This window comes from Xenia sp. Carnegie-2017, unplaced genomic scaffold, assembly GCF_021976095.1.
Source record: "Xenia sp. Carnegie-2017 unplaced genomic scaffold, XeniaSp_v1 HiC_scaffold_16, whole genome shotgun sequence".
NCBI lineage: Eukaryota > Metazoa > Cnidaria > Anthozoa > Malacalcyonacea > Xeniidae > Xenia > Xenia sp. Carnegie-2017.
The window spans coordinates 9,543,100-9,569,405 of NW_025813469.1; the positions used below are offsets into that span (position 1 = coordinate 9,543,100).

The following is a 26,306-nucleotide window of genomic DNA, read 5'->3' on the forward strand; positions in this document are numbered from 1 at the left end:
TATTTAAAATCTCAAAATAATTTGCAATTTGAAAGCTATGCGTTCGTGTACGCATCGCCCAAATTTCTTAAAACTTTGTTAGCTTGTACAGAATGTGTCATATAGCTGTTGACGTTGAATGCTCCAAGAATGCGCAATTCTGTGTGTTTATAAAAACAGCTGTTTAGTGTGTAGGTATACACAATTGTTTGGGTAATACAGTTTAAGTGATAGTCATAAGTCATCGTGATTGTAAACTCTTTGTCTTAATATATATCAGTTCCATAGAAAATACATGCAAAAACAAAAATGGCATATGTGTTCACTTTTAGATAAAAGCTGAGTTAAGTAGAATCCTTCAGCGCGAACGCGTATCACAAGATATTAAAAGAGGCATTTGAAATGATACGATCTCGATTCCAAATATATAATAAAAAGCAAATTGTCAGTTGGAAAAGATTTTCTACTAAAAATATTTGTGTGTTCACGTTTATTATTTAAATCTCATTGGATAGTTAAATATTTACAACATCATTAAAGTCCATCATTGCTTGTTACACTTTGAATTGTTTACAGTAAATATTGTAAAATTAAGAAAAAAATAAATGAACAATATTTGTTTGCAAATCAAACTATACTTGTAGATTTAGTTGTTGACTTTAAATAAATGAACGTTTATATGAAAGGAGAGTCCCAAGATGTATAAATTGTTCACTTAACTTGTTTACAAAACATATAAAGGTTTGAATTATGAACTTCAAGCAGGAGGTGGGATGATTTTAAGTTAAATACAAGTGGCTTACACACCTACAGGCTATTTCGTTATTGTTATTTGCGTTTATATAGACAAAGAATGATATATTTTTCTGAAGAGTCAGTTTTTCCGTGTTTTACTTAATGTTTAATGCCAAAAAATGTTTTATTGTGAGGTTGAATTTGCAAATGCATCAGGAATGCATACATAGTCTACTACTCTACTTACTATATTCGGTTATTTTAGATAATTATCTACAAACAAAGCGAGAACAAAATAAAATAGAATGAAATGTTTACCTTATGTGCAAGCTAACTTGTGCAAAATTTCCCTCTGTGCTAAATTTTCGTAAAAAAAAGGCATCTTGAAATGCGAAAAAATCATTTTGAAAAAAAACAATGATTTTTTCCAAATATTTAGTTAATACCTTCCACATGAATTTTTTTGAAAAATTATCGGTTACTGCTGCAAATAAACTTACATATAAAATAAACCTTATAAATAAACTTACATTTAAAATTGACACAACAAAACAAAATCAATGTAATTTTTATAAATCAGTTACGGCATTAACGTATACACAACTGTAAAGGCACAAACGTTTTTCTAAAGTCTTTTCTAAACAGAAAATAGCTCGCCGATTGTTGGCTACGAAAAATCACCAACCTTTTGCCATTGGCGAATAACTTTGCCAATTTTCAGATGAATAAAATTTTACTTTTCAAAGCTTCACTAAGACATTTAAAATCTTCACCACTTAATTTGTTATTGCAATTACTTAATTCAGTAAGTTTACAATTCTCACTTTTTAAATCTTCACTAAGTTTTTCAACGGTTTTATCACCTATATTACAATAATTAATATTCAATACAGTAATTTTGCAATTTTCACTATTCAATACTTCACTAAGATATTTACCACCCTCATCGTTAAAAATGTTTTATGCAACATCCAATTCAGTTAGATCGCAGTTCTCACTCTTTAATGCTTTACTAAGATATTTAGCACTCCTATCACCTATATTGCTATTACTTAAATACAATTTAGTAAGTACACAATTCTCACTAATATATTCAGCACCTTGATCACCTATACTATTATTACTGACATAAAGATCTTCACTAAGTTTCACTAAGATATTTAGCGCTTTAGTCACCTATACTATTACCACCGATGTTTAATTCAGTAAGCTTGCAATCCTCACTTTTCAAAGCTGCACAAAATATTTAGAGCCCTGATCACTTATATTATTTTCTTCAATATTCAATTCATTAAGCTTACAATTCTCACTCTTCTAGGCTATATTAAGATATTCGGCACCATGATCACCCATACTGTTATTACCGATATTTAAATCAGTAAGCTTGCAATCCTTACATTTTAAAGCTTCAGTAAGAAATTCAGCACCTTCATCACCTATACTGTTATTACCGATGTATAAATCAGTAATTTTACATTTCTTCAAAGTTTCATTAAAATATTAGCACCTTCATCAATTATTTTGCTAATACTAATATGCAATTATGTAAGTTTACAACTCTCACTCTTTAAAGCTTTACTGAGATGATTCCAAAAGTATTTTCCAAAATTAAAACAGATAAACCGTAAACAAATTAAAATTTCTGCTCTTACATTTAACAAATAGTTTTTCATTGGAAAACAGCTATGATTATCAAGAAACTTGGTAAAAAAAATTTTGAGTTTCTCGCATTCAGAAAGAAATTCAAACAATGCGCTTGAATGAACAGGCGTAAAAGAAACTCTATCAATCCTCATTTCTTGAGAAAAACTCTTTAACTCCATGCAAGCTGACCTCTTGACATCTTTGTCCTTCAACTCGTATAAGCACTTTACTCCTAGAAAACCAAGGAATTTATCGCTGTCCTCAGGAAATAAATTTGAAATCCAATCATTAAATCTACAAATTTAAAACACAATTTACTTTTAAACCATTGGTTTGATAGAAGAAAAGGCCGTATATCTAATGTTGATTGACTGGAAATTGATTTGCTAATGCAATAATTCAAGATCGGTTTTAATTCTTGCATTTTACACATGCTGAATGCTATAAAGACAATAGAAATGATTAGATAAACTCTTCATTTTCTTTTGTTTTAAATGTATTTTGGCTTTTGTAAAATTCAATCTTTGAAACAGTCCTAAAATATTGAAGCAATACATTTGTAAGTTTGCTCTGTAGTCGTGTGGAGCTAGACTGTTTCCGTCTAGCAAGAACCTTTTGGTAAAAAGAAACTAAGATTAAAGTTGCCAGCAAAGTACCAAAAGACAAATTTTGTTCAACATGTGGCATGTTATATTCTTTTCCATCTCCGATCACTCAAATCTTTCTTTTAAAATGAAAGAAATTCCTTGTTTTGATCAAAAAAATGATGAGCCAAATTTTAAAATTAACCGCTAGCTAATGCACTATATTTTTTATTATAATCAACGTGAATAACTTAATAATTGTAATTAGATAATGTTCCCATTCATTTTAATGATTTATTCATTTTATAACATCCTATAATGTATCATATTAATTAATTCATATCAATCTGCAATAAAGATGAAATTTTCGTATTGTTGAAACATGTTTGCTTTGAAAAAATCATCGTTCTTATTAAATATCCTTTAGGCTTGTTAATACTTAACTATTAATTAGTGAAGTTTATTATTTGCAATGCAAATTGTGGGAATGCCAACTCTTCTTAACTTTACAAATATACACATGGATTACTCAACGAGCTATTGCAAACGTTTTGCACTACATCGTAAAATGCAGTTGCAAGGAAGATCGGCTTAACACTTGGTTCTACCTCACGTTTGTTTGAGCACATCCAATGAGTTTTAATAGTATCTCTACCAAAAATTCAGATGGGGAAGACATACAAGAGTAATAGAAACGAAACAAATTACAAAAAAGTTTAAATAGTATAACGATGATCATATCAATGTAATTATTTTAAGAAAATATTTTCCTACGAACAATTGAAAGATGATTGTAAACCAATAATAATGCGATGGTGACATGTGTAAAGAATCCTTTAATTGCTGCTTTGAATACCAAATCAGGAAAATTATAGTAGAAAGATAATAAGTAATTATTTTTTTTTTAAATCAGCCTACTTGGATTTAATAAAAAATTTCACGTAACCACATAAAACGTGTAGAAATTCTCCATTAATACATATAAATATTTTACCTTTGTCCAACAACGTTAATATCTTCTACTTCTTTTCATTTTTTCATATCTTCAACTAAACCAGAAATGAATTCAATCACCAAATGCCATTTAGGATCTGCCACTTGATCTGCCAGTTTTCCGAGGTTTTGCCCATCGTCAACAATACACCACGCAGCTAAAAATTCCTAAAGAGTTAAATGAAGAAAATAATAAAAAAAGCCTCGTTTATTTGGAACTTGATGAAAAATACCACAGTTTGCCAAATCTTGAAATTCTGTATTATTCTCTTCCTCAAAAATCAAATTTCCTTTCTCAATACCTCATTTTGCTTTTTCTTTTTTTTTATCGGTATCAAGCAAGGATGGTAAAGGAAAGTCAAATAATATTTTTGGCGTTGTTTTCTTCTTGAGAGAAGGATGGTGTCTCCATAATAAGATTTTAATGACTCTGTTGTACAATTCAGTGATTGTCGTTGGAATATCCTCAGCATTATTTATAAAGCATTCCTTTAGGTTCATACAGACGATATAAGTGTTGACGGGGATAAAACACAGGCTACGAAGCTTACTAGAATTATCAATGCAATTCAAAATCAGTTCATTGGTATTCTTATCATCAACACAAAACTTGTCGATATTATATTTGATCTGTTCTTCAAAAAAACCTAAGATCTCCACATTTCGGTCAAATTTTAGTTCATGAAATGCGTGTTCAGCTGTGGGTCGTGATGTTACAACAACAGTGACACCAGGCAACAGTTTACGTTTTACCAACAAACTTAATAATGTAAATGCTGGCATTTTCGCATTATGGAGGGGGCAATTACGTCCCTTCTAATGCAAAAAAGCTAAGTTACATAAGGAGGCCCTAATTGTTAATTCTTTCTGGGAGAATATCGTAATTACGACTTGACTGAAGCTGCAGAGAGGAACTTACGGAGTTTTGGATGAAGCTTCAGTAATCCACTTTTTCAAGCCTAATGTAACATTGGAAGATTACGCCACATCTACGTTTGTTTCTATGTGTCTGCGTAGATTTGATATGTGAAACGTGTCGATATTATGTGGAACGAAGAAAATTAGGAAGAGCCTGAAAGCCACTACTAGGAGTCTTCGCGGTTTAAGAGTGAGGCAATACGTTGCACCGAATAACCCCCTTCCAAAAGATTTTCTTCATGTTGAGTAAAGCAAGCAAGAGCAGTTTCAATTTCTCGCCCAGTGTGTCACTTCTATTGATTGAGAGCGCCAGGCAGATGCTATCCAGTGTTGTTTCAGGAAAATCAAAGTGCACAGTGACGATACAGATGTTCAGGCTCTGACAGTATGTCTGCGCCATCAACTACAAGAGCTGACAGCTAATGTTATTGAACTCTGGGTAGCACTTGAAACCTGCACACATCTATGTACGTTGTATAGCAGCTCATGAAATAACTAATTTTTTCGGTAGTGAAGATATCGGTGCTTTTGCCCGCTTTTCATACTTTCACTGGATGTGACACCGTTTCCTGTTTTTCGGTAAGGGCAAGAAAACTCCTTGGATACCTGAAATATTTATCCCAATGTTACTCCTGTTTTTCTAGCCATGAGCAATGCACTTTTGGAAGTTTGTGATGAGTGGACATCATTTTTGGAGTGGTATACTGTGTTGTTGTATGACAGAGCGTAACAAAAAAATGTCAATGAAGCCCTTAAGCAGTTTTTACTCGCAAAGGACAACAGTTTGATGCTTTCCCATCAACACGAGCAGCAATGGTCCAATATGTCAACTGTACAATCTAACAGGCTGGTACGCGTAGGTACAGGAGCTTGCGCAAATTCCTTTCCTTCTACGTCTGCAAGACTAAAGATAGATCTTAGATGGAAACAAATATCGGCCCTTGAGGACAACATTACCAGAAATGATGAAGTCATGTCAGCATTTGGTCAAGTGTGGTGGCAAAAGTGTTTGTCATGGACGTTGTGATTGCTACAAGGTCAATTTGAGTTGTACAGCTCTTTCCAAGTGTCTTGAGGATTGCGACAACAGATTATTTAATAAGGATTTGTCCATCATTCGGTAACAATTTCATGCTTTACTTTTTAAACAGGTTTTTAACCAAGTGCTGAATACGTGCCTCTCTGTATACGTTGCTCAGATATACTCAGAATGAGCACTCAGATATACTCATACACGGGCACCATCAAAATATAGTGTTCCTATTGGAGCACGTTCCTGAACACCATGCCCAGGCACTCAGTATCTGAACACATTATAATAAGCTTCACAAACGAAATAAAACAAATTTTGTATATTTGATGATTACTGATAAAATTCTTAAAATCAACTTTGCTATATTGGGAACAACAATCTTATTCTGCAACCTTCTTTTGCCGCAACCCCACCGCACTTTTCAAATTTCTCCGCGGTCTGGAGAGTTATGTTACAAAGAACATTTTCAAGATTCAAATGTTAAGGATTAATGTTTTATAAGAAATACGGAAAACGTTTTTGTCATATTTAGTCATGTTCTTTATGACATGAAATAACTCCGCAATAAACTGATTCTAGTTACCTCATAATTAATTTTTAATTGCGTGTAAGAAAAGAGTTTTTAGACAGAAACCGAACGTCGTATATTATGAACTTTTGTCCAATGATTCTAGTCAGTACCTGTTTTGTGATTACTAGAATTATTTGATTGCAATGGTTAATCTGAGCGATACTTTTTAAGAACAATTTGCTTTTTTTGATATTTGCCGAAACTCCCTAGAATAATTTTGACCAATATTTTGACTTTCAGTTCAAGGTGGCTGCCATTTTAAGAACATCCTCGAAAAAGCACTAAGCACGTAATTTTGAGATTGTACTACATCAAAATTTTGATCATTACCACAAGAACTATCTTCATACAAGTTTTAGTGCTTTTAACTGAAAACGAACATATTTTGCACATATCTGCTGCACTATGTTTGAAAATTTACATTTTATATACACAATAAGTATATACATAATAAACAGGCGTGGTAATTTTTTGTGTTTTGTTTGACAAACTATTTTGTAGTTGACACTGTTTAAGCTTTTAGGTTTTTATGTTTAAAGGTCTGACAATTTAAATGTCTGATGTATTTTTTAATTAAAATGAGGCTTATTATTTTGTTTGTGCCACGGAATTCAATCATCTTAAGAATAGACTGTAACGTATAGCAAAGATAAAGCTTATAATTTTTTTTGTATTTTTTCATTTTAATTTTTTCGTGCAAATGGATACAAAAAATTGTAAATTTTAGTGAATTATCATAAAGTATGCTTACATTAAGACTCTATGAATGTTTGACTTTTCTGCAGTGCACATATTTTGAATTGTATTGCTAAAGTCGATTGCAAAGCAAAAGCAATTTGATTCAACATTTCCATATCAGCAAGAGAGATACATTGCATACTGAAAGCTGGAATACAAATAACTGTCCTCTTATTCCATGTTAATGACTTCATAGTTCGTGCATATTTACTTTGTTATTTTCTGTCATATTGATTGTTCCTACAACACATCAGAAAACCTTGTAAAAACTTTGAAATGAAAATACTGTAAAATGTCATAAAACATATAACATCAAAAGCATTATAAATACTTTAAAATCAAAAATAGAAGTAATATCCTTTTATGAAGATGATTAGAAAGAGTGATTTCAATTTATATTAGCACATCAGCGTGAGACAAACGATATTTAACCAAAGCTCGAATAAAAAAAATAATTTAATATTATTCTATTCTGTGTCAATGACATGATGAAAAGAGTTTAAGCACATTTTTTTATCTTTGTCATTTCGATTACACTAACAACAAATTAAAATCAATATAAAAACTTTAAAATCAAAATACTATTACTCCTAATATCATAAAACAATTATAATATAACTATAATTAGCAAAAATCTAAATTCAGGAATCATAAATTCGACAAGGAAAATACATTTAGAGCGAGTATAAGCAAGGCCAATTTGCTGATCAATATATCTATACTTCTATAAGTAGAATTGCAACTTCGAAATTAATTTGCTTCGTCAGCTATATGTCATTTAATACCCTCACAATGTTGAAATAAGACTTTGGACGGAGCGACTAATAAACAAAAATAGCAGTTTATCTTCCTTAACCAACACATCATCACAAAATTACCTTGTTTTCTTAGATGAGAGCGATTTTTTTTTGGTGAGCAATCTGTTGTTGTTTGTCTTTGTAACTGCGTTTGATTGATATACAATAACAGAATTACATACGGGTTATTTATAGAAGATATTTTTTACGGCATTGTAGAGCGACACTTAAATTTTTTCAAAGTGTATAAATGACTTACTAGATGGTGAATAAGTTACATATATGATTACATTTATGCATCATAAACGCGAATGACAGTTAAGTGTATCTTGTCTTTAAAACAGTTTACTTTTTAAAGGCTTAAACTTAGAGATTTGAAAATAAAACGTTCTTAGAACTTAGCCATCATCTGTATTCTTTGAGTTAATAACAAGCAAATTATTTTGTGCTACGGAATTTGAATAATCTAAAGAATAGATTGTTATGTAAAGCAAAGATACGCTTATGATTTTGTTGTTGACTATATATTTTATAACAATGATTTTTACGAAATTTATAAATAGCTACAAAAGTTTTATATATCGCATGCATTATAACAAAATGCTGGCTCAATACTATATGGCTCTTTAAGCATTTGACATTTTTTGCTCATATATAGGTATAGGAAGATTGATAATTGTGGGAGGGGCTCATATTCAAATATGCACGTTATAATCCTTAGAGAGCCATCGACTTCAATGGAAATTAATACTTTTTACTATTTATATATGAATATTAGCCCTTCTCTCAATCACATTATAGAGATATACAGTAGGTCCACTTCGTGTGTAATTGGCTGCTGTTTATTTAATTAGATTATTAGCTGCCGTTAGCTATTTTATCATTTCTATTGGTCAAAAAAAGCAATTGACTGACTTTGACTATGTTAATCGCATGGGTAATTTGGTAAAAAGGTATGCGTGGCACGAAAAAATTCAATGGAGTGGCCCTAATGTATATTCACTACACTGTATCTCAATTATCGACTTTCTACACCCATACGGTCATACTTTTTTTGAAGTCAAATGCAAATGATGAAGTCTTGTTATGAGCAGATAGTAAAAAACTCATTTCTCAACTTTGCTCCTTTGTTATACCTGATAGAGTTTGTGGCAAGTATCTGACGTAATATTCTGTTTCTAAATTTTAAAAATCGGAGGACGCTTGTAAAAGCTAATTGTTGTCAGTGACTTTTAAATGAAGTCAAAATACAATTACAAGAAAACAACTTTTTCTTAAATAAACACTCAAATTTTGCGTTCGTATGAATGTTGTCGGAATTGTCATCAGGAAAAGGATTTTTTATAAATATATTCTTGTGTTTATGTTTATTATTTAAATTTCATTGGCTACTTAAAAATTTACAACATCATTTCAGTCTATCATTGTTTGTAACAATTTTTACTATTTACAGTAAATGTTATAAAGGTAACAAAACAAACAAATGAAAATTGTCTATCTTAAAATTAAACAATACTTTTACTTTACAAAATGAATTAAAATGAAGGTACGTTTCCATGAAATGAAAGTTCCAAAATGAACATAAATTATTCATTTACTGTATAGTAAATAAAAAAATTATAATCTTTTAAGCTAGAGGTGGAATTATACGAAGTAAAATATATGTGGCTTGCGCACCTACAGGCTATTTTGTTGTCTTTTTTGAGTTTATGTGACAAAAGAAAGCCAATTTTTTCCCAGGAGACGCTTTTTCAGAGTTTTACTTAGGCTTTTGCATGAGAGGAAATTTTAAAGTAACAAATTTTCATTTTCAGTCATTTTAGTTAGTCAAGAAAACTTAATGAAACTCTTCGCTACTGCGTGCGCGAGCCAACTTTAAAATAAAATGCGTTCACTTCACTTGAATAAGAAAGCTGAAAATATGCAAAGTTTTTATAAAAACTACGTAGAAATATATAGCTAAAAACCAGCTGGGTAAAATTTGATGAAAAGTTATTCCAGTTCATTCCTGAAAAATTAAGATAGCTACAAACTTGCATTTTATCAAGCTTACAATTTGCGCAACAAAAGAAAATCATGGCTATATTACTCATAAAGTAGATGTCGATAACAGTTATGCATCACGCATGGATTGCTCTACTAGCAATTGCATGCGCTATAGCATATGAGCCCATTGTAAGGCCCCCTTAGTGAGAAATAAAAATTAAAGCAGGCAAACGGGCATTGCACAAACTAACATTTTAAAGTACTTTTGAGAGGTGTCGAAGTCATTGGAAATGGATTAACTGTTCTTTTTACAACACTGAATTATTTTGCAAAGTTAAAAACAGCTTAGGATAGCTAAATTCTGCAGAAATTGTTGTTTATGACAATATATTATAACAAAATATTTTGGGTATACTTTTTATGGTCCCCCCTAATAGTAAAAAGCTAAAGGGCCTTAAATTGAAGCAAGTCAGAGCCCAGTACACCACTGCAAACGAATCTTTTCTTAATAGACAATGGTTGGCCAAGCTTAAGTACTAGGCTTTTCCGTTTGCAAACTACGTTGTTAGTGTTCAATCTTAAGTATTCAGTAAGTTTACAGTTCTCACATTTTAAGGCTTCACTAAAATATTTGGTGCCTTGATTACTAATTTTGTAAGCAGAAAAGTACACTTCCGTAAGTTTACAATTTTCATTTTCAAAGCTTCAATAAGAAATTTAGCGCCTTCATCACCTTTATTGTTGTCAATAAAGATCCAATTGAGTAAGTTTACAATTCTCACTTTTGAAAGCTTCACTAAGATATTTAGCGCCTTCATCACCTATCTTGTTTCTATCAAGATACAATAGAGTAAGTTTACAATTCTCACTTTTTAATGCTTTACTAAGATATTTTCCACCTTCATCACCTATATCGTTTTCACAAATAAGCAATCGAGTAAGTTTACAATTCTCACTTTTTAATGCTTCACTAAGATATTTAGCGCCTTCATCACCTATCTTATTGTTATCAAGATCCAATTGAGTAAGTTTACAATTCTCACTTTTTAATGCTTTACTAAGATATTTAGCACCTTCATCACCTATAGCGTTTTCATAAATGACCAATCGAGTAAGTTTGCAATTCTCACTTTTCAATGCTTCACTAAGATATTTAGCGCCTTCTTCACCTATCTTGTTTTTATTAAGATCCAATTTAGTAAGTTTACAATTCTCACTTTTTAATGCTTCACTAAGATATTTAGCGCCTTCATCACCTATCTTATTGTTATCAAGATCCAATTCAGTAAGTTTACAATTCTCACTTTTTAATGCTTTACTAAGATTTTTTCCACCTTCATCACCTATATCGTTTTCACAAATAAGCAATCGAGTAAGTTTACAATTCTCACTTTTTAATGCTTCACTAAGATATTTAGCGCCTTCATCACCTATCTTGTTGTTAATAAGATCCAATTTAGTAAGTTTACAATTCTCACTTTTTAATGCTTCACTAAGATATTTAGCGCGTTCATAACCTATTAGGTTGCTTGGAAGATTTAATTTAGTAAACTTACAATTCTCACTTTTCAATGCTTCACTAAGATATTTAGCACCTTTAACACCTATATCGTTTTCAAAAATATCCAACTGAGTAAGTTTACAATTCTCACTTTTCAAAGCTTCACAAAGATATTTAGCGCCTTCATCACCTATCTTGTTGTCATTAAGATCCAATTCAGTAAGTTTACAATTCTCACTTTTTAATGCTTCACTAAGATATTTAGCGCCTTCATCACCTATCTTATTGTCATTAAGATATAATTGAGTAAGTTTACAATTTTCACTTTTCAAAGCTTCACTAAGATATTTAGCGCCTTTATCACCTATCTTGTTGTCATTAAGATCCAATTCAGTAAGTTTACAATTCTCACTTTTTAATGCTTCACTAAGATATTTAGCGCGTTCATTACCTATTAGGTTACTTGCAAGATCCAATTTAGTAAATTTACAATTCTCACTTTTTAATGCTTCACTAAGATATTTAGCACCTTCACCACCTATATCGTTTTTATAAATATGCAGTTGAGTAAGTTTACAATTCTCACTTCTCAAAGCTTCACTAAGATATTTAGCGCCTTTAACACCTATCTTGTTGTCATTAAGATCCAATTTAGTAAGTTTACAATTCTCACTTTTTAATGCTTCACTAAGATATTTAGCGCCTTCATCACCTATCTTGTTGTCATTAAGATACAATTCAGTAAGTTTACAATCCTCACTTTTTAATGCTTCACTAAGATATTTAGCGCCTTCATCACCTATCTTGCTGTCATTAAGAGACAATTCAGTAAGTATACAATTCTCACTTTTTAATGCTTCACTAAGATATTTAGCGCCTTCATCACCTATCTTGCTGTCATTAAGAGACAATTCAGTAAGTATACAATTCTCACTTTTCAAAGCTTCACTAAGATGTTTAGCGCCTTCATCATCTAAATCCTTGGCATCAATATATAAATCCGCAATTTTACAATTCTTAAATTTCAAAGCTTCATTAAGATATTTAGCACTTTCATTTTCTAGATTAATAGAGTTGTTAGATGCAGTGAATGTAAAGTTACCACACTTTAAAGTTTCGCTGAGATATTTCAAAAAATAACGACTAAAATCACATGATTCAAATTGCAAAGAGAGTAATTTGTCGTCTGTCCTGTTTGTTAAATACTCTTTCATTGCAAGGCAGATATGATTATCAATAAACTCACACAAAGAGAACAAAACTTCATTTATGTGTTTGCATTCCGAAAGAAATTCGAAAAATGCTTTTGAATCAACCGGAGTAAAAGAAACGTCTTCAATCTTCATTTCTCGAGAATAATTCTTATTTAGTTGTGTACATGCTGACCTCATGACATCTTTGTCTTGCAACTCGTATAAGCACTTTACTCCCAGAAAACCAATTGCTTTATTGCCGTCATTGGAAAAGAAATGTGAGATCCAAAATGTAAACCTGCAAATGTTAAATACAAAAGTTATTTATAAGCCAATCGTTCATCAAAGACTTAATACTTGCGTACGTATTGTTGCATAATAAGCAATTAGCTAGCTGATGCAGAATATTTTCTCTGTGGTCGAGCACAGCTAGAGAGGGTACATCTTATTTGAATTGTTTGGTAAGTAAAAAACTACCCACTGTTTTAAAGTCGATGAAGTAGACTTAGTTACAGTCATCAGCTTAATAGTGGAAAGTAAAAATTCTTCTATGTGCTTCAAAAACCAAGTCGATCAAACTTAAACTAAGATATATTTACTAATTAAAGATTATTTGGTTTTTAACTCTTTCGTTTTTTTTGTAACTGGAAAAAATTTGCGTCGTGTTTTTGTTTATTTTATAGCTAGTGTGATGCGTTTTTCCGTTTCAACTAAAAAATCTTGTCAAATCAGGACAAACGTAGAATGAAGAAAGCTTTTAAATATTTTTAATGATGTATTGTACATGTAATGTTTTGATGTCTTGTGCGCAGTGGCGTAGCTAGCGGTCTGGCTGGTCGGGCCCAGCCCGACCAAATATTTTCCCAAAAACAACAAATTTGTTTTCTTTAAAATTGGATTTGCGAAAGTTTTAAATTCTGCGACTCTTTTTGGAATAATCCACAGTCTATTCGTGTAATATTTGTCAAATTGCGTCGTTGTTAGCAAAATTATCATATTTTTAAACGTTACTTAGCAACAATGACTAGTGCATTTCTAGTGCCAGGCAGTACGCAGTTTAGTCGGGCTCTGAAAATTCAGCCCGACCAAGTAGTAAAATCTATAGTGGGATTATCTGCAATCTGATTGGTTGACAGCAACTGAGCAAACTCAAATGCACTGTTTCGCAACATCTAGTCGGGCTCTGAAAATTTAGCCCGACCAAGTAATAAAATCTATAGTGGGAATATCTGTAATCTGATTGGTTGAGAGTAGCTGTGAACACACCCAAACGTTTAACAACATCTAGTCGGTCTCATTTTCAAAAAGCGTGACTTGGATTTTGAGCTTTCGAAGTATACGTTCGGAAATCGTGATAACTTACATTACAATGGCTTCGGCTAATGAAATCGATATAATAAGTGAACTACAAAAGAAACCATTTTCTGTTCGACAATCAGGCGAGCAAAATATACTCGTAAAGCAGCGGCCAATTCCAAATTTACAAGCGACTACAGGGAATAGAAGCTTTCAGGAAAGTTGGTACTCGAAGAAAGATTGGCTTTGTAGTAGCTTAGAAAAGAATGCATTGTTCTGTTGGCCTTGTCTTTTATTTTGCCCTGGATCGTCATCTTCATGGACGCAGACGGGATTCAAAAACATGAAGAATTTCCTATCCGATTGTAAGAAGCATGAGAAGGCAAAATCGCATATGGGTGCTTACAAGACCTGGAAGACCTACGGTTTTCAGCCTCGTATCGACTGTCTCATGTCACAAACTAAACGTGAAGAGATTCAGCGTCATAACGAGGAGGTAAGGCAAAACAGAGAAATGTTGAAAACCATAACAGAAGCTGTTTTATACTTATCTAGGCAAGAGCTTGCATTTAGGGGGCATGATAAATCTAGTAGCAGCATGAATAGAGGAAATTATAGAGAGCTACTTGAAAGTTTTGCCAAGATGGATTCTGTTTTTGAAAGGCGATTACATGGAAGGCTTGCTGAAACCCACCTTGCTGGGGGAGGGCGATTTACTGGAGTCTCTCCTGATATTCAGAATGATTTGATTGATTGTCTTGATAAGATAAAAGAGGATGAGATTTTAAAGGAAATATATTGCTGCACTTTCTTAACTATACAGGTTGATGAGGCAACTGATGTTTCTACCAAAGAACAATTGAGTGTAATTGTGCGAATGGACAAAGGGGAAAGTGTCATTAAAAGATAGCTTGGGTTTGTTGATGTTAGTTGTGATATGACTGCAACTGCTATATCATCAGTGGTTAAGGGTAAGTTAAGTCAATATAATAATGTGAAAGAGAAATTTATTGGACAGACTTATGATGGTGCATCTGTTATGTCTGGTCATCTCAATGGTGTTCAAGCTCAAGTTCAGCAGGATTATCCTTATGCTCAATTTGTTCACTGTGCTGCCCATAGACTAAATCTAGTATTATGTCGAGCTGCATCCTCCATCTCACCTGTTAAGATTTTCTTTGTTAATATTAGTGCTTTCTGCACCTTTACTAGCAATTCCCCCCAAAAGAAAAGCTTTACTATCATCGCATAGGCTTGAGTTTCCTAGTCTTGGTGACACAAGATGGTATTATAGGGCTCATTTCATCAATATCTTGCATTCTAACTAAGAGAAACTAATAGACATATTTGAAAATCTTACTGATAATCCAATAGATTGGGATGATGAAACGTTAAGTATGGTTACTGGTTTACTTGGCTACCTTAATGGCTTCTTGTTTTGTTTCTTGGTACATGTTTTCCAGAGAATTCTTGAGCAGTCATCCATACTTTATTCTATCTTGCAAGACAAGGACACTGACTTTCATTATGGATTGAGTAGGTTTGAGAGATTCAAGGCCTTTGTTGCTTCTCTGAGAAATGATACAGAATATTGTCAGGTGTGCGACCTAGCTGTTGAGAAAGTGGGACCACCAGTAACCAGGTATGACCAACGGCATAATTACAAACAAATTTATTTTGAAATTCTTGACACAATTGTGACTATGCTGACTGAGCGATTTCAGGATATGGAGCGTTTTAGATTTTTGACCTTGTTAACCCTAGGTTGTTTAAGATGTGGAAAGGTGAAGTGCCCTCAGAAAAGATAAATCTTCTAAAGGAGGTTTATGGTGATATGTTTGACATACCAATGCTAGTTAGCCAACTTTGTTTTATTTACAGAGATAAAGACTTTCACTATGATTCATGCGATGAATTATTGAAATATATTTTTCAGTTCCATTATCAATCTAGTATTCCAGGAGTTGTAAAACTGTTAAAGATAAATGGGGTTTTGTCAATTACAAGTGCTTCAGTTGAGAGGTCATTTTCTTGTTTGAAGAGGGTAAAAAATTATCTTAGAAATACTATGAGCCAAGGACATTTTAGCTCTCTTTTCAGGATTTCCATTCACAAAGACATACTGTCAGAGAAAGAAGACGCCAACATATTGCATAATGAGATAGTAAAGAAGTTCATTGAAAAACCACGAAGACTTGCTTCCTTATACAAATAGGTATTCATATATGGCTGATAGCAAGCTGATGATGTATTACGTCCATGGCATGTGAGAATTTTTCCGGGAACTTTTTAATGCAGGCAATGATGATTGTCATTTCAGCACGACAATGAACGGCATTACAACTTTTGATAGTTGTTGATGACAAATCTGACCCTTTTTTGGTTCTTTTGTCAAAGTTTCTTTACAAGATGTACATAGGTATCTATCTATGTAAGTAGTGTTGAGAAAATTAATCACATATCTGCAACTATTTTTGAACTGTTTCTCTGCTTTACTATAAGATCCTTCGGCAATTTAAATTAACCAAAATGGTTCTATTTCCTGCATAAATATCACGCATTTGCTTTCTAAGATAGCCGTTTCCGACGTTCTAGGGAGTCTAAATTCGGAAAATTTTCTCCCTCGGCGCCAACCATGGTGGCGACTCGTGAGCCGACCAAATTTTTTCGCTAGCTACGCCACTGCTTCTGCGTCATAGTGCATGTTGCAACACTATTAACTGAGACACTTGTGTGACAAAAACACATCATTTCTTATCCAATATTTTAACATTAAAAACAAATTAATCTATATATTTCACATATATCATAAATTCAAACATACTGCTTTCACAATACATCATCGTTTCTCTTAATTTGATTTGTTTCAATAAACGTAACAAGGCAATTTCACCATTTTTTTAAGCATGCTGGTATTTTATTTTTTTACATCGGAACAGAAAATCCTAAATATTAGCATGTTCCGAAAGTTGGATTTCTTAGGACTTCTCATACAGGGACAGATCTAGGATTTTCAATACCATAGGCAAATTTCAAGACGTCAGACTTATGACGTCATAAAACAGACACCTTAACATATGAAATTGATAAAGTAAGACACATTATTTATGCAGGTTTACGCTGTTCTGCTGACCTTAGCAGCTTATTTGAATATATGTAAAAACATACTGGAATAATAAACAAGTGATATCCAACACTCAATTTACAAATAAAATATACAGTAAGCCGATATGGATAGCCTATATTATGAATACCTTTTTCAAAACGAAAAGGTGTTTTGTAAAAATGAAATGTGGCTTTATACACAATTTCATGAAATTATAACACTTACCACTACCACGTAATCCTTACTCTCCAAATACCCAATATGTAGTGATAGTTCATATAGTATAGAATAATATAGAGTACTATGTAGAGCTATATATGAACTTTGACTGGACATAGTGCAATGTGTTAAAATATAAAAATCTATTTTTATTGGCGTTTATATTTTGAAATTATTTTTTTAAGATGGTCTTCTCTTTTCTAAATGACGACTGAGGTTGGTACATACTTTAAATTAAATTGAAAGTTACACATTTTACTAATAAAACAGTAAGAGGAGTATTTCTCCTCCACTTTCTTATATCAGCTGTCCAGCATGCAAGTTCATTATACATAAGGTTGAATGCTAGAATATATTTGATAATTAATGGATAGTTCGCAAATAACGTGAATAAATTCTGAATTTATGTGACAAAACCCTACTTTATTAGTGAAGCATATTGCATTGGAAAAGTTTGAACAACAATCCTTTTGCTACAACAGATTAACCTGAAAACTTATCATTCATGTTTGAGGAAAACAAACAAGAAAGAAAGCATGCTCTTACTTTTATGGTAAATAGCAAAACCAAATACCACCTGGTGTGGTTAATTTTAAAACATTTAAAATTAAACCTCATTACAAACATCCAGATTTTAGATAAAAGTAGGTTAATGAGATGTCATGTGTCAAAGAATCATTAGATTGTTGCTTTGAACACCAAATTATGAAAATTGTAGTAGAAAGATAATAAATAATATTTCAAAATGAGTTCTCTTAGACTTGATAAAAAATTTCACATAACCACATAAAACGTGCAGCGATTTTTTATTAATACATATAAATATTTTACCTTTGTTCAACAACGTTAATATCCTTTACTTCTCCTCTTTTTTTCATATCTCCAACTAAACCAGCAATGAATTCAATCACCAAATGCCATTTAGGATCTGCAACGTGATCATCCAAAAATTTACCAAGGTTTAGCCAATCGTCAACAATATAACACGCAGCTAAAAATTCCTGAAGAGTCAAATGAAGAAAACAATAAAAAAAGCGTCGTTTATGTGGTATCTGATAGAAAACACCACAGTTTGCCAAATTATGAAATTCTGTATTATTATCTTCTTCAAAAATCAAAATTCCTTCCTCAATTCCTTTCTTTGCTGTTTCTTCTATTTTTTTTATATCCTTATCTCGTGAGGATGGTAATGGGATAGTCAAATGATTTTTCGGCGTTTTTTTTTCTTGAGAGAAGGATAGTAAGGTTTTAATTTCTCTGCTGTACAATTCAGTGATTGTCTTTGGAATATCGTCATAATTATTTATAAAGCATTCCTTTAGGGTCAAACAGACAATATAAGTGATGACAGGGATGTAGCACAGGCTACGAAGCTCACTTAAATTATCAATACAATTCAAAATCAGCTCATTGGTATTCGAATCAGCACCACAAATTTTTTATATATATTATTTGATCTGTTCTTCAAAAAAACCAAAGATCTACACTGTTTGATCGAATTTTAGTTCATCAAATCCATATTCAGCTGTGGGTCGCAATGTTATAACAAAAGTGACACCAAGCAACAGTTTACGTTTTACAAACCAACTTAATATTGTAAATGCTGGAATTTTCGCATTATAGAGGATTGAAACATCAATATTAAGGCATTCTTCATTCAAGGATAGTTCATCAAGACCATCAAAGACAAGAACGGTTTTTTCAGGATACTTGATTACGAAGTCGTAAATTTTAGGAAATTCTTTATCTGAAAATCCATCACAATCACTTAACATATCATTGAGAGTAATGTTGCCATTTTTAAAAGCAGGACATTGCATTAAAAGAACAAGTTTATCAAAAAAAATTTATCTGAATTTTTCATCAATTCATGTAAAATTTTTTTGTTAACATAGTTTTATCAATTCCTGGCCTTCCAATAACTAAAATGGTAGGGGATAAGATTAGTCCCGCTCCCCGTGGATTGGTGCAAAAATTTCTCTTGCCCTTGTTAATTTTTTTCTATCTTCTCTTATTGTAAGATAGCAATCAAAGATTTCGTGCCTTTTAAATTTTTTTGGATAAGCATTCTCGAATTGTCTTTCTGCTTGTATTATGACGTTGATGTAAATATTGTCAAGATTTCGCCACTCTTTCATCTCATTGCCAAAGTCGTCATGTATTTCAAATAATTCGTCCGTTTTGAAATTGTTTTTAATTTCTTCCAAATGTTTTCCAAATTCTTCTTTTTTCCTTTCAAAGGATTTGCACAGTCATCTTTTGGAGCGGTACAAAATTCAAGTAAACAGTCGAAAATTTTTCCTCTTTTTAAAAGATTTATCGACCAAGCCTTATACGTCAAGTAACACAGCTCTAAAATTGTTAGTGTTATTACTATAAAATCGACAGATAAAACAGCTTTAATTAAGATTTCACTTTTATCACTGTTGGGGTTTTCACAATCAACGGTTGAAATGGTGTGATTTAACATGGAAATTTCTTTGATAGTTGGACGTCTTTTACAGGTGTATTCGACGGGAAATGTGGCAAAGAAAAATAATCCAACAAAGACAGACAATATGATGAGGCGAACCATCAAATGAACGATGTAAATGTAAAATGAAGAAAAATTAAGTGCAACGTTGTCAGATTGACGAGTTCCTTCGCTATATTCCACAAGTAGAGGTTCACTTTGTTCGTCTCTGTTTTCTATTGGACTGTTATTATCATTATGTTCAATTCGACGCTTTACATAATATCCATAGACGATACTCCAAAGTAAGACAATAGCAATATTACAAATTACCATAAGAAAAACAGCATACTTAAAAGTTAAATCATCTTTGTATTGTCTGAAACATCTTGATTCGATGCTCTTTAAAAGAGAACTTTCTTTCGTCTTTGATATAATCTCATTATGACAATTAAATGAACTATCACCATATAAATTTAATGAAATGCCACAAACGAGAAAGCCAAATATACCAAAGAAAATCAAAATTATTCTTCCAAACCAGTTAAAACTATTCCATGGTATGTATTCCAGACACTTTTCCATTTGTATGCTTAAAAATGTATAAAATCGTTACATTACTTTGAATTAAAACAAGACGCTAGCATTTGCGTTCAGTATCGTAGCCAGCTTGCAGACTTACTCTCACTGAAAATTCTAAAAGATTACCATTATTCATTCCTTTAGAAATCTACTGTTCTCAGTCAGTGAACATAAAAATATTAGCATAGCTTGAGAAAAATCGGGCTGGCTACGCTACTGCTGGCGTTAGCCACAGCTCTAGGTACAAAGTGGCATGCGAAACTTTAGGATTGTATATACCTCATGCAATAATCTACTTCTATGTCTAAATGACTATCTTCCATTAAGATATACAGGAATTTTAGTAGACACATTTGATAGTCATAGCAATAAGTGTTGTTTTGAGTGGTCTTGAGAGCAATTTTGCACAAACATGTACGAGTGAGTTTTTCAAAGACTGCCATGCTCTTAACCAATCAGAATTGAGAAGTTTTTTCTTGTATATTATTACTGGAGGAAAAGGCATTAGCATTTTGCTCTTACTTTATGAATCTTATAGGATCTATTTACATTAAAAACAAATGAATAAACAAGAAACGGTCACAAAAGCTACATAATGCACTTTCGTGTACATTAATATTATGCATTTGACTTTGGTTTAGCTCAGCTTAGCTCTAATTAACATCTCTCAAAATAATGAAGCTCATTCAGTAAATGGTTTTTTGAAATATTTTAGACCAGACTTAAATCACATCAATTATGTTAATTATATCAAATGGGTAGGAAAATGGACGTTATTTTGTTCAACTCCGTTATTTAATCAACAGGTTGAACATTAAGTTTTCAGAGCAGCTCACATAACGCAACACAGCAACAAATGAAAAACTAATTGTACAAAACTAGTTGTAGACCATTTGCTCTATACTTATACACTTTTTTCGTACTAATCAAGCCGGTTTTCCACTTGCAAATATTTGGGCCCGAAGCAATAATTTTCGAGTTAAAAAATTTCGTGTGACTGGGTACATTTGTTTTCTACGTGTAAAATTAACTCACAAAACGGAAAAATCAATGCAAAATGGCTGAATCAAATATTAACTAGATACTTATGATTCTCATTGCTGCAAAGACGAACATAACAACAAAGCAAAACAACAATGGTTTTGTACGTCGTTTGTATGTTGTAACGGTAATGAAAGGAGAATTTCATCTATTTGTGAGAGCTTAGTATTCACGACTTATAATATGCTCCCATGAGCATCGTTTGTTTCGTAAATCAAAAACCACTAAAAATTTTATAGCGAATTATTTTGGCTAAGAAAAATTAAAAATCATACGAACTCAAATTTTCGTCGAGTTGTGATGACATCTTTGCCGTTTACGTTGCGGTTAGCAGTTCAGGTTTTAAGAACAGGATGCCTTTTTTGTTGTAGGTAAAGTACCGCAACCTTGTTATTAATTATATTACAACAAAGTAACTTTTGTGAAGCATAGTAAATATTTCAAGTGAGTATAAATCATAAATATGCCTATTAAGCTATCAACAGAGTTTTAATAAAACAGGAAATACAGCTCATGACAATGCAAATCTTAAAATACAAATGCAAAACTACGTATCAGATTCGACTTTTTTGAAGAAACAATCCTCAATGTCAAATGGATAGCTCAGATTTGCCGTTTGCTGTAAACGCTAAACTAAAACTCAGTAGTATAAAAAGTGTTGCCACTGGCGCACTTCACACCTTGGGACCCAGTATATGCAAATCTAAGCGCCCCAACCCTAGTTCGTGTACGTAATTACTATGTCCGTCTGAAAGACATATATAGTATGCACATAGTGTAATTACGCTAGCATAAATACAGCGAAGGTCAAACCCTGGACAACGGCAAGAGCCAAAGACGGCTGGTCTAGCCCCCGCGCCCGCGCAGCTGGCCGTCGAGGGTCTGTTAGTTAAAGATTGGCGTATAGTAGGGTACGCGGTAAGATGAATAGTGAATCTAAAATAGTACGTATGAAAAGACAAGAGCAAAAAGAAAGAAGAGAAAGGGAGAAAAAACTGAATAATATAATAATAAGACAAAGAGAAAAGCATCTTAAATTGCAAACCAGGCTGAAATACAGACAGGTTCGATACAATTAGAAGAATAATATTTATACATAGAATCGAGTTGGACACTGTAAGAGAGATTCTGCAACTATATAAACAGGGTGTTATAAGTGGAAGAGCTCTAAACTCATTCCTTCAAGCTTTTCAATCACTAGCATCTACATCAAGAAAGCGTACTAATACAGCTTCTTTACCATGTAAGCGCAGACATATTAAGCCCAATGACGTAATAGAATTAGACCGCCTAGTATAACAAACTCTGTAGATTGGGAAGCTGCGTATGGAAATATGAGCGACCCAGCGTTATACGCTATAACGCACCTGACTTTCTAACTACAATTCCTCAAAAACTAAAACTCCGACGCCTCCGGCGGCCTCTTCACCCCCCTCGCCGGCCGTGAGATGTTTATATTCGGTTCTAGATAATTAGCAAAAAAGCGAAGGCCAGTCTTCGGAACCATGTAGCGCTTCGTGTAACAAATATTCATCAAATAACCGTTGAAGATTTGGGTATTATACTTTCTATAGTGAGTGTGATAGTTACTTTAGCAGTTGCAATATATTGAACAACTAATGTTGCATCAGCAGGTAAGTCTACATCTATAATATTGCTATAGCTACATTCATGGTTAATATCACCAATACGATGTGTTTTTTTTTTTACTTAAGACAAGTAATTTGCTAGAAGTTTGAAGTACTTGTAGCGCTCCTGCACTTGTAAAACATTTTCCACTTAATGATATTCGGTAGAATCCAGCGGTTTCGATGGTGATTGTAGAAGAATCTTCTTTACCTTTTTCACACATCGTGACATTGGTCTAAACTGGACCTCTTTTTCCAGTGACTGAAGTACCAACTTGGGTGTATACATCTACTAGAAATTGCAGTCGCTTTTTTATGTTTTTTCACGTCTTCTATGATGTTTTACACCTCGGGCGTGGTGTCTTTTTGCCGGACGTAGCAAAGCTTCGAGAGCCTCACGCCTCGGTTTATCTACGTCTGAATAGTTCCAAGAAGATATGACTATTTTTTCAGCATTAGATTTATATTCTAGTTGGAATTTTCAAAATTTTTCTCGCTATTTCGTCGTAATTATACTTCTACTGCTCGGCGAAAGACATCGTTTGTTGATTCAAATTCATGAACCGAAGTCTCAGATGCATTAGACATTGTAATTCTACATATGTTATAAAAATTTTTGTTAGTCTATTAAGAATAGTACTTGATATTAAACCACTCGTTTCAAGATCGTTCAAACCAAATATTTAATATTGCTATTTTACTATTTCAAGTGTTTTTCCAGTAGGAAACGTTACTAAAGTTACATTTACTCCGCTCATACAAGTAGGGTTAAATCCAGTAGGAGAGTTCAAAACAGGCTGGTCTCCTTTAACCCCATTAGCTCCTGGTTTTCCTTGAAGTCATTAACGTCCTGAAGGCCCCCGGGGCCCTGTGGCTCCAATATCTCCTTTAGGCCCTTGAGGGTCTCGAGGTCCTGCGGCTTCTGTAGACCCCGGCACTACTCTAGGACCTGTTAGACCTCTAATGCTTTGTTGCCTTGAGGTCTTTGAGGTCCCTGATGTCCTTGAGGTCCTCGAGGCCCTTGAGCTCCTGTGGCTCCAGGCGCACCATCGCTTCCATTGGTCCCATCATTTCTGTCATGTCCACTAGGACCCTCATAACAATTCTCTCCTTTTAATCCTCTAAGACCCGTATCTCCTTGAGCCCCTGTAACTCCTGTATCACCTTTTTCTCCCTTTGGTCCTCCAGGACCCGTATCTCCTTGAGCCCCCGCAGCTTCTGTGTCACATTTATCTCCCTTACCTCCTCTTGGGCCTCTAGGCCCTGGTGGTCCTGGTTTTCCAGATCCATAACCATCATCAGTTCCACCGATTACTCATGAATGGAAAGCCTTCCAATCAATAAACACAAGCCTTCACTTAATGTGCAAGGAAACTCCATTCCACTTAACCTTTTTTAATTTCTGTTTATTTCACTTCTTAACTTCCTTATCATGTATCCATTTGACACCACTTCCTTTAGTATTTCTTTCATTAAATCATTCTTTGGTATTTCCTTTAGTATTTCTTTCATTAAATCATTCCTTCCGCTTCCTTTAATATTTCTTTCATTAAATCATTCGACACCGCTTCCTTTAGTAGTAATTTAACACCTTTTTGTAAATATAATACCTTGTGTTCACATCCCATTTATTATTTATCTGAAGATGTCTTGAGTAAAGACGAAACGTCACAATAAATTTAATTTTACAATTTTTTTGGTCTATTTCTATGGCTCTAATTAGAAATGGAAACTATGGTGACACTGATGGTGAACAGAGAGGAGAGCTCAAACAGACTCCAATTCAAAGACAAAAAATCCTAATACCCCCATGCGCTTACAACATTCCCGATATCAATCAAGCTTCTGAAAATGCTATGGAAGCATTGGGTATAAAGTTTGCACATGAATATGAAACCGCAAGACGTGATCCACCCTTTGTGCTCTCAGTAAATATTCCCACATCTAAATCTGAGATTGCTATTAAAGGTGACCTTGAAGTTTCCTTTGACACAGATAACAGCTTAGGCCCTATTCTTGGGTTTTGCTTTGGGTGGAGGTGATATTACTAGAGGAAAGACATAAGTCAGAATCGAATTAACTTTACAGATGTACAGAAGATCCATATTCACTACTCGCTTGTTAATTCAAATATAGTAAACGGGAATCCTAGTGATGTTATTAAATCGTTTACCAGGACGTTTGTTGGAAATAAGTCCTAGTCAACCGACCTACTTACTTCTTAAAACTTTATTAATAAAGTGAGAACGGAAATCACTGATGATTTAGGTAAAAAGATTGATTTAAATGGTGAGCAAGTAACTTACACTTTAAACATCCGTCTAAAAATGTGATTATAAACTCTCATAAGCGGATTCCGATTCAGAAGCTGTTGCCATAATGGCTTACTTTTCATAGATAATATACCAGGCAAAATGATAGTTCCTATGATTAGACGTGGTATAGTTTGTCGAAAAATTGTTGGTGGGTCATTGATTGGAAACTTTGTAGGCCTTGCTGGTAAGGCATAGGGTGCCCTATTAAGTGCGGGGTCCGTAGCTGCAGCCTTAGGATCTCGCGTAGGTATGTTTGCTCAAAAAATAAAGAATGTGGCCGTGGCGGCTGGTAAAAAAGCAATTCGTGACACGGCTACAGCAGCCAAAGAGGCTGTTATAACGACTGCAAAAGAGCAGTTCTCGCCTGAAAACATAAGCAGTCGCCGACAAGTCGCCGATCTCGCCGCAGATACGTTAAAGGAGTGGCAAGAAAAGCTAAATCACGTGCATCTGCAGTGGCTCGTGCTGAGGCTGAAGCTGGTATTAGTAGCGCAAAAATGCGCGCGAGAACCGCTCGCACTTCTTTAACAAAGAAGCTAGATCTAATATTGGTGAGCTGGTTGGAACTAATGAAGCTAGAAAAACTCTAGTATCGCGTGCTAAAATCCTTGCTAAGCAACATCTGACATCTCGAGACTTAGGTATTCTAAGCAACCTCGTGTCAGGTAACGTCATGATGTATGCCTTAATATCACATCAGACTAAATATCAGAAATAATAATTAAATTATATCAGTCTGATGATCGGCTTACGCCAATTTTTTGTAATATATATACTGTACCAAGTACTAACTATCATAACAATGGCTACGGACATGATATTCCCACCACTTCGACTCTTTGACGAGCCCATCGTTGAACGCTCTGTTGAGCGTCTGTAGTACCAAAGAGTTCTTCCCCGCGATCCAAATTTCGATAATAAGAATATCAATATCGACACTGAGGACGTTGACCAGCTTATATGGCCTCACAGTGCCGTTCTTTAAGTTCGAGGTC

General features: G+C 33.4%; 2 protein-coding genes across 2 annotated transcripts; both read right to left on the bottom strand.

Moving 5' to 3' along the window:
* Positions 1–9,352: 9,352 nt before the first annotated feature.
* LOC124436019 (protein NLRC3-like) lies at positions 9,353–19,113 on the bottom strand. The gene is made up of 3 exons (XM_046985942.1): positions 18,779–19,113; positions 18,125–18,670; positions 9,353–12,970 (listed from the first exon to the last, which is right to left on the bottom strand). The coding sequence occupies exons 1-3, from the start codon at positions 19,111–19,113 to the stop codon at positions 10,723–10,725; spliced, it is 3,129 nt and encodes a 1,042-aa protein (XP_046841898.1). The 3' UTR covers positions 9,353–10,722.
* Positions 19,114–23,948: 4,835 nt separating this feature from the next.
* LOC124436020 (collagen alpha-1(I) chain-like) lies at positions 23,949–24,508 on the bottom strand. The gene is made up of 2 exons (XM_046985943.1): positions 24,412–24,508; positions 23,949–24,310 (listed from the first exon to the last, which is right to left on the bottom strand). The coding sequence occupies exons 1-2, from the start codon at positions 24,506–24,508 to the stop codon at positions 23,949–23,951; spliced, it is 459 nt and encodes a 152-aa protein (XP_046841899.1).
* Positions 24,509–26,306: the final 1,798 nt, after the last annotated feature.